Source organism: Oreochromis niloticus, unplaced genomic scaffold, assembly GCF_001858045.2.
Source record: "Oreochromis niloticus isolate F11D_XX unplaced genomic scaffold, O_niloticus_UMD_NMBU tig00000242_pilon, whole genome shotgun sequence".
Taxonomy (NCBI): Eukaryota; Metazoa; Chordata; class Actinopteri; order Cichliformes; family Cichlidae; genus Oreochromis; species Oreochromis niloticus.
Window position 1 is genome coordinate 16614 of NW_020327100.1, and position 9157 is coordinate 25770.

The 9157-nt window shown below is 42.6% G+C and overlaps 1 protein-coding gene across 1 annotated transcript; it reads left to right on the forward strand.

Annotated features, from left to right (window-relative positions):
* The first annotated feature begins 1096 nt into the window (after positions 1 to 1096).
* LOC109197120 (complex I assembly factor TIMMDC1, mitochondrial-like) lies at positions 1097 to 5935 on the forward strand. The gene is given in 9 exon segments (XM_019352288.2): positions 1097 to 1260; positions 2591 to 2955; positions 3193 to 3323; positions 3326 to 3357; positions 3556 to 3644; positions 3892 to 3959; positions 4209 to 4287; positions 5378 to 5488; positions 5576 to 5935. Coding segments are annotated over 8 exon segments (1005 nt in total). The 5' UTR covers positions 1097 to 1260; positions 2591 to 2611; the 3' UTR covers positions 5727 to 5935.
* Positions 5936 to 9157: the final 3222 nt, after the last annotated feature.

Consider the following 9157-nt stretch of genomic DNA (forward strand, 5'->3'; position numbering starts at 1 on the left):
ATTCTCCAGGAAGCGATCACAATGGAAATATAATTCACTCCTGTCTTTAAGTCATTGAAAACTGTAATGGAAATGGACGACAGGTGTTCAGATATTTACAAAGATGTGTAATTATTAAGTGGTAGTTAAGGATACCAGGTTTACCATGTTGGGATGATTTAATGAAAATAGTTTAATATTGAATGAATCTATGTTTAGTACAGTTAGTGAAAATAATGTGTAGTCCACCTACCAGAGATTAAAGTAGTGGCTAAAACTGGTAAGATGAATGTCTGAGGATCATGTGGTAGTAGAATTTCTTCTTTGCCACCAGTGAAGATGATTGCAAAGCTTTGCTAAAGATAAGTTTTGTGACACTGCCCTCTACTGGGCAACTGGAAAAACTCCAGACTTTTACTAAGTTTCATGACAACCGGAAAGCAAATCATTACCTATATCAGTCTACATTTCACCGCCATCGATTTCATAACCTAAATAGAAGGACACTTTCTTTTACACAAAGTGCCAGCAGTGAGCAATAATATTCAGAGTAACCACTTTGTTTACCATTTCTGATAAATCTGCCTTGATATCAAGACATTATAGATGATGTAACCGATACATGATCATGGTGAATATGTTGTAGTATTCGCTCTGTTTTGTCAGCCAGCAGACTCAATGATGCAACAATGTTTGTTTTACACTTGTGTTATAAACTGCTCTAATATAGTGTAATGATTTGGTTACTTGAGGAAGAAAAGAAGCTGAGATGATGTGTCTGGTCAGTGTTTGTTTTTATCTCAATAAACTGGTTAAAACTTTTTAACAATGTCTTTGTCACGCTTTTGTCTTTGTTTTGTTTCTCTCTCTCTCTCTCTCTCTCTCTCTCTCTCTCTCTCTCTCTCTCTCTACATATATATATATGTATGTGTGTGTGTGTGTATACATATATACATATGTGTATATTCACGTGTGTCCGTTGTATTTAGTTAAGGTTTTACCCATAATAATAACCCATCATAACTTAAACCATCCGGTTGTGTTAGCAACGGTAACAGCAACTGTGTTAGTCCTCCAGCGATAGGCGGCGCTATTTTCAAGTCTTTCAGCTGTAAGTCTTGGCCGGGGTGAAAGGTTTGGAAGCCGGTGGACTATGTGGGAGTGAACTGTAGTAAAGCGCTCTTCTGAAGGGCATTATGAAAAACAAATATCTGTATTTTCGTACATTAATCGGAACGGCACATCTTTGTAAAACAAGCGGTTCATTTCAGAGGATTTCAAGTAAGTTGTTTTGCACCTGCTGTGATGTGTCAGAGGCTAACAGCATGCTAACCATACGAGGGGTTGTTGCCCACCAGTGTTTGAACAGACGAGGAGCATAAAACCGACCGCAATGAAAACCGGTTTCACGTTTTGGGAGCTGTTACGTAAAACTGTGCTGTGTTTGTCATAAATAAAGTGCTGCTGCTGTGTTAGCCTGAGCAATAGCACAGGCAAAGTTTGACCTGACAGGAGCACTGTATGAAGAGACAGCTTTATGTGGCATTACTTATCCACCAGCACACTGGCTTTTAAAAAAATAATTTATATTTCTATATTAATTGTTATTAATAAAATCTCGCCAGAAATAATCCAAATAGTCCTCTGTATAAGGTTCCGCATAAACAAACACCCATTTCAGGTGAACACAGCCTAATGCTATTAACAATTTTCTGCCTTGCTGGGTTAAAACAACACAATCAACTCAGTTAAACCAAAGCCTATTTTTCTTCTGCATTTTTCTGCCTACTGAGGGGATACAACAGCTAGAACTGTGTTGGACCCTCTTTGCCTTTAAAACTGCCTCAATTCTTCGTGACATTGACACGAAGGTGCTGGAAACAGATTTGGTCCATAAAGACACAACAGAGGAATCTCCCTTTCTAATCCCAGTAGATCAGCAGTTTCTAAAACACTCACACTACCTTTCCTCTCCATTATGATGCTGAGTTCGAACTTCAGCAGGTCAGGATCCTGTCTATATGCCCGAATGCATTGAGTTGCTGCCATCAGTGTTCTTGTGATTGAGTGGCCACTCCATAGTCTTACGCAGGAGTGAAAATACAGGGTTAGGTTCATTCAAATTGTTTAGATTAACAAAATTGTAAAATAATATTGTTCCTCTCAAATACAGCTTGATTGTTTCGCACCTTTGTGAAAACAGACTCAGACTCCTAATCTTATTGTTCTACTGTGGATGGTTCATAAATGTGAACATTTCCTTATATATTTACTGTTTGTGCACTGGTTAAAAAATCTCAGGCAGAATAAGGTTACTGTGACCTTTTATTTTTACCTTTGACCCCGGAGCACCTGACACATCCTGATTAGCAGATCTGAGGTTTTGTGCTCTGAGAGATCAATAGTGCATTTTACAGTTGGGGGAAAAAAGCCTATTTTCCCAGTTTCTGTTGATAGGACTGTAGCATTCAACAGCTGCTTAGTCGAACAGCCTGTGCAGCACTGCCAGGCCTTCATTCGCCTCGAGGCTCTTGGTTTTGAGGATGGAGCTTGAGCTGAGGCGGCGAGTGTGGCGTCTCAGCCCGTGACCATGTGTTTCTCCCTGTTGCAGCACATCAGCAGCTGAAGCGTGATGCATCCACAGCGGCGCAGGACAAGCTTTGCCCTGCAGAGACGACTGGCAGATTCAGCCCCTCAGGGCACCCTGAGCACCGGCCAACTGCAGGGCTTCATCCAGCGCGCCAGGCCTCCTTTCTTCTGCTTTCTGCTCCCCAGGGTTCACGCAGCTGATGTGGCTGCTGCCCAGCCTGCACAGAAGCCCTCTTCCTCTTCCTCCTCCTCCTCATCATCATCCTCTTCCTTCACCAGTACTGCTCCTGTGCCTATCCCCTCGTCCAGCAGCCTCCCGAAAAACATCGGCAAGCCAGAATTCCCAAGCACGGGATGGGAGCGCATCAAAGATCTCTTTGACAGAGAGTTCGTTTTATGGTTACATTTTTTCACTTGTTGGTGTCTTTGAAAAGGTCTTTGTGTATATGTAGACACTGTGGTGTCAAATTCATCGTGAATCATGTAGTTGATGAGTTAAGATTATTTAACTAAACTTGCAGCATCCTTTAGTTTTAATGGCTTTTTGATCTAATGGCTTCTAATGTAACAAGTTCACTCATTACTGGCTTTAAACTTACAAGGAACATTCTCGTCCCTGTTTAGTGCGACTCAGAAATACCCAGAGGAGATCACCAATGTTGTAAACAGTGGTGCTCTCGGTGCACTTGCAGGCTTTGTCTATGGGGGCTTGCCAGCAGCTCGCTACGCCAGGGAGAGATATATCCAAGTCAGCCAGCAGAATTATACACTAATCGTGTGGACGCAGTGGTAAGTGAAATCCGTGCCTTTAAAACCATATCTGCTGTGGTTTTGGGTGCAAATGTTCCATGAATGATGTTTGTGTTCAGCTTTAATATTGTGATGTCATAGTTTCTTATTTAATTGAATTATTATTTAGTGGTCTGAAGTGGAGCATGAGAATAATGCTGCAAGTAAAAGTCTGTCTGTGCCTGTTCTGTCTGTCAGCGTTCAGCACACAATGCAGCTATCCGGGGATTTATAAGATATGGATGGAGATGGAGCTGGAGAGTGGCTGTGATAGTTACCTTGTTCAGGTAAACAAAAACAAAAAACAGGTGGAGCATGTGAGGAAAGTGTGTGTAGTGTTACTTTTGCAAGGGGTCGAATCAGCTGTGGATCTGGAGTATTATTAACAGGAGAATACACAGAATGCTGAATGTCACATAACAATGTGCGTATGTTTATTGGATGTGAGTGCTTTAACATTGCTAGCATACCTCGGTCAGTTTGTTTTGGCCTCACTGTCTCAACATCGTGTGTGTTCTCTCGCTCCCTGTGTAGTTCTGTGAGCACGGGACTCTCCGTGTACCAAGACAAAGATGCAGTCAGCCAGTATGTTGCAGCTGGAGGTGAGTCACATGATCTGATCAGGGCGCCTGCAGGTTGTAGTTCCAACTGTAATTGTTATTTCTATAATAAATGCCCAGTAAAATAGGACCATATGTGATGATATTAAATGTGAAACGTCTGTTCAATTACACCCAAAATCTATGTTTAATTATTGCTTGACAATAAAAGTGTTCTTTGAAACATGTTCTTTCAACATGTCCAGTACAAATTCCTGCACATTGAAATGATGAAACTCTGTATGTGAGCAGCTGTGACTGTAGGCCTTTTCAGACTGAACCTGGGCCTGAGAGGGCTGGTAGCGGGCTCGGTCATCGGAGCAGTGCTGGGGTAAGGCTGGCTTCTGCTTCTACAAGAATTCTTTGACTTCCAGTCCCAACAGTCCATCTTAAACTTTCTTTCCAGCTGATCTAATAGAACATGCTCAGTCCTCAGTACTGGGCTGACTTCTATTCTCAGATGCTGTGTATTTATTTTTTGACATGCATGCATGCCTTCTCGCGTGTGTGTGTGTGTGTTTACATTCATGCCTGTGTGCTCGAAGTCAGTGAGCACTCTGGCAGCCAGCTGCGCCCTCCCAGCAACCCTCTGTCACCAGCTGAACCTCCCCCTCTCCTCTTCCCCACTCCCTTCCAAGTCTGCTCGTGGTGCCAGAGGGACTCGTGTACCACAGAGGACAGTGTTTTGGGTACTGAACCAAGGAGACGGGCCAAGGCAGCAGCTGCCCTTCTCCTTTTATACCATCTCTGTTATTCCAGCTCTCGTGTCCTTCTACCTGGTCTGATGTAGACTTGGAGGTGCTTCATCCTCTGTCTCATCTTCACACTCTGGCCCACTTTAGCCTCGCTCGTCCTTTCAGCTGAGTGCACAGAGCTAAATGCAGATTGTATAATTGCAAATTGAGTGTGTTGCCTTTGATGGTGTAACAGAAGAGGGTCTAGTTTGGATCATCCCTGTGGTCAACTCCATAATGGCTTAGCCATACTTCCAGTTGGCCCTCCACTAGCACTGCTCCCTCCTCCTCTTCCTCTCACTGTCTGCTTCAGTGGCCAGCCACCTGGAGCATTTGATGTGCGCAAATGGCTCCAGCCACGGCTACGCCAGGTGTAGCTGGGGCAGAAGGGGCGGCATGAAAGCAGGCAGCTAATTGCAAAGCACATCACGCTCCAGATCTTTAACAATTATGGTTTCCTTTTTCATGTCGTAGAGGTGTGAGTGGAAAGTGCGGAGGGTTCGGAGAAGCTGGGCCGCAGCAGCTGTAGAAACTGTTTAAGGAAGTTATTACAGTGTCGATGCTTCCATTGAACAGGAATCTGATATGTTTTATGTTATACAACATAGACTAGCTGATGGACTGATCTGTGTAAAAGTGTAAAGGTGTGCATCACAGTTACAGTTATATACACTGACTTCTACACAGGATTCCGGTTGGTGCTCTGGTCATTGGCTTGCAGTCCCTGGCTGGAGAGACGATCCGAGAGAGGCGCAGGAGAGAGCGCAGGGAACTGTATGAGCACAAGCTTGCAGAATGGTAAGATCTATCAGAAATAAATACAAAGTGTCATTTATCCTGATGCTTCTTGGTTAATCAGAGCTTGTTTTTTTCCTCCAATAAAAGGACAGCCCGTTTGCAGTTGACGGATGAGCTGATTTCCAACTTGAATGTGAGCTCTCAGGTGGAGGAAACCAATAAGGACATGCAGAGGATCCAGGAACTGCTCAGTCTACCACAGAATGAGGATGTAGTCAAAGACTCAAGTGGACAGTGAGCATGGCTGCCTTCACTGTGTGCTATTTATTGGAATCTGGAAAATACAAACGTTCTCTTACTAAATGGAAACTGATTCAGATGAATTCATGATGCTGTTGTACAAGAAAAGTAGGTCCAACAAAGAGCTCATCTAAATGTGACATGGGATACAGGAAAAGGATTTTAAGACAGCGTGGCTTTCAAATATTCAGTATCTGGTTTGTGCCACTTAGTCCACATTGGGATTGTAAAGGTTAAGGTGGACTTGATGTGATGCTTCTCGGTACTTTTAATACTGAAGTTGACTGACACATTATGTCCGTGGTTGAAATCACAAAGTCACCATTGTTGGTGATACAACTTAATAAAACCACGTGAAAGAAAGAAAGAAAGAAACAGACTCCTCTCCAAACCAATAAATATCAATTCATGCTACAAAACACTTCGTTCTCTCTGTGTGTAATCTGTAGTTTGCTTTTGACTTTGCCTTATGGGCTTTTCAGCAACTAGGTCAAACACAGCCTCGGCCCCTGGTGTAAAAAGATGTGACACAGCAACAGCTGGGGCTCAGGATGCAGCAGTGACTGCTGACGTGCACATGGACAGCCAATAGAAGCAGGCTGAGCAGTCTGTGATGTGGAGAGCTCAGAGAGCTTCAGGTAAACGTTTCAAACGAGAAACTAGTTAATAGATTTCTTTTTCTTTTTTGACCATTTAGGTTGGAGTAACAATGCAAGTCTGACTTTTTCCAGACTCTTAATTTACTGTTGGAATGAAAGTGTTAGCATCATATTTGTTCAAATTAAAACCTTATTGATTCAAATATAAAATTATCCCAAATAACTACAATGAAGCTGCAGCTCCTTTACATTTATACTTTTATACTGCATCTGAGGGATGAATCGACAGGTGAAGTGGGTGAATACAGCATGTAAGAATTCTTTAAATGTGGCTTTTTTAATAGGATAATATCTCCTAAATCCTCCCATCAGCTTCTTAATTCTTCTCAGAGAGTAAGTGGCCTCTGAAAATGAAAATATGAATGATTGCTGAGTCATTTATTGATAGAATGACAGCAAGTGAAGCTTGTTTCATAAATGGGCTCTTAGCGCCCTCTGCTGATGGCTTTGCATGAGTGAGTACAGAATACAACAGAGAAGTGTGTCTTCAGTAACTGCAGTATTTCAAAGTTGAAAACTGCTCCACAGCTGAAACAATGCAACAAATGCATGCATACTGCAACACAGGGGACTTTCTTCTGGCCTCAACATGCCTGTCAATGCTCGGACACCAAAGCACTGTCAGTATTTGTTAATGGGCTGTGTCCACCGTGTGTCCACATGGAAAAGAACTGAGCTGAACTATCTAAGATGTCCAGGAACGACACTAAAGACTGTTTCTTAGTTAGCACAAGGGCCAAAAGTGGATTTGCAAATTTCTGTGACAGCTGGTGACACGATCACTCATGTTGTGTGTGATGTGAATCCAAAATAAATAAAATGAAAAGAAGCTTGATGAATATTTGGAGAATATTAGATGTGGGGGTAGGAGTTTATCTTATGAGGCTGCATAAGCGTAAAAGTTGAAGGAGGTGTCTTTGGTAGGTGGCACCATGAATGCCTCAACATATACCAGAAGCTAACGAGATGACTGAGTCGGCAGAATCCTGCAGAAAAAACGACAAAGCAAAGCATGTTGGCAAAAATCATGAGTGTTTCTAATATGGGCAAAAGTAAACCTATCACCTGGACAGGTGTGTTGCCTGACTTGAAACAAGTGGAACACCTTTGGGGCATCTTTTAGAGACAAAGTAAAGAAGAGAGAGGATCTCTCTGGAAACCAAGAAGGATCAGGCCATTAAAAACAACAGCAGACAAAGGAAGCTTTTAAAAAATCTAAATGTATATTTATGAATCCGTTTTAAGAACATTATCTGACACTGCAGTGTAAACCTGATGAGCTTTGCATAGAGAGAAAGTGTTTTAAATGCCTACAAGCCCAAAATAAGCTTTTTAAATGTGCACAGTGATTTGTGTCTAACCTTTGAGGGCTCACAGTTGCGTGCATTTAACAAATCTGTGCATCCAAACCTGAAGAAATACTGCTCATTTCTGCACGTCTTATGTTCGGCTTCACAAATCGGATCATTTTCTCTTTGAAAAAGCTTCTGTGCACACGCATGTCTAAACCGACATGTAACCGCCCACTCGCTCTCTTACAAAATCATAAATTCAATTCAATTCAATTCAATTTTATTATATAGCGCCAAATCACAACAAAAGTCGCCTCAAGGCGCTTTATATTGTACAGTAGATAGCACAATAATAAATACAGAGAAAAACCCAACAATCATATGACCCCTATGAGCAAGCACTTTGGCGACAGTGGGAAGGAAAAACTCCCTTTTAACAGGAAGAAACCTCCGGCAGAACCAGGCTCAGGGAGGGCGGGGCCATCTGCTGCGACCGGTTGGGTGAAAGAAGGAAAACAGGATGAAAGACATGCTGTGGAAGAGAGACAGAGATTAATAACAGATATGATTCGATGCAGAGAGGTCTATTAGCACATAGTGAGTGAGAAAGGTGACTGGAAGGGAAAAACTCAATGCATCATGGGAATCCCCGGCAGCCTACGTCTATTCAGCATAACTAAGGGAGGATTCAGGGTCACCTGGTCCAGCCCTAACTATATGCTTTAGCAAAAGGAAAGTTTTAAGCCTAATCTTGAAAGTAGAGATAGTGTCTGTCTCCCGAATCCAAACTGGAAGTTGAAGTTCCAGTGGAAGTTAAATGCGCGTGCACGTCGCATGCCCACGTGTGGTTTTGGGACAACTTTGGCCCAGCCAGCCTCAGAACCACAAATCTAAGCTGCGTTCAAGTCCCAGTGAAAAGCTGGGACATCTATGCTTCCGCTGTTTCATCTCCAGGGTTTATCTAACCCGATGAGAGCAGAAACTAACATTAATGTTAGCCTGCTCAAAGTATCATTCCACATCATGTGGATTATATATATATATATGTATATGTATTCAAAGCATAAAGAGATTAGTTAGCATATTCAGAGGATTATCCACAGTGATGTACAAGCATAGTGTTCTCCCAGCTGCAGCTGAGCACTGACTGACTTTTCCCAGCAGATGAACATCCAGTATGTAGCGGCAGCTTATTTAAAGAATAAAATAATATTTGTGTTTTCTAGTGGAGAGAGATGAACCCATCTGCTTATTAGAAAAAAAACAACAAAAACACGCAGGCATACAGTGGAAATCCAGATGTCTCCGTTTCCACTGGGCTTGAACGTAGCTTAGATCTTTGGATTTGTGCGAAGCAGCCGCCTGACATTCGTCTCAGAACCTCTCCGGCATGTGACGCAATCTGGGTATCAGACGATTCGTGTGCATACGTTTAAGGTTTTGTAGGGACCAGGAGGGACGTTACGTGTGCATACAGG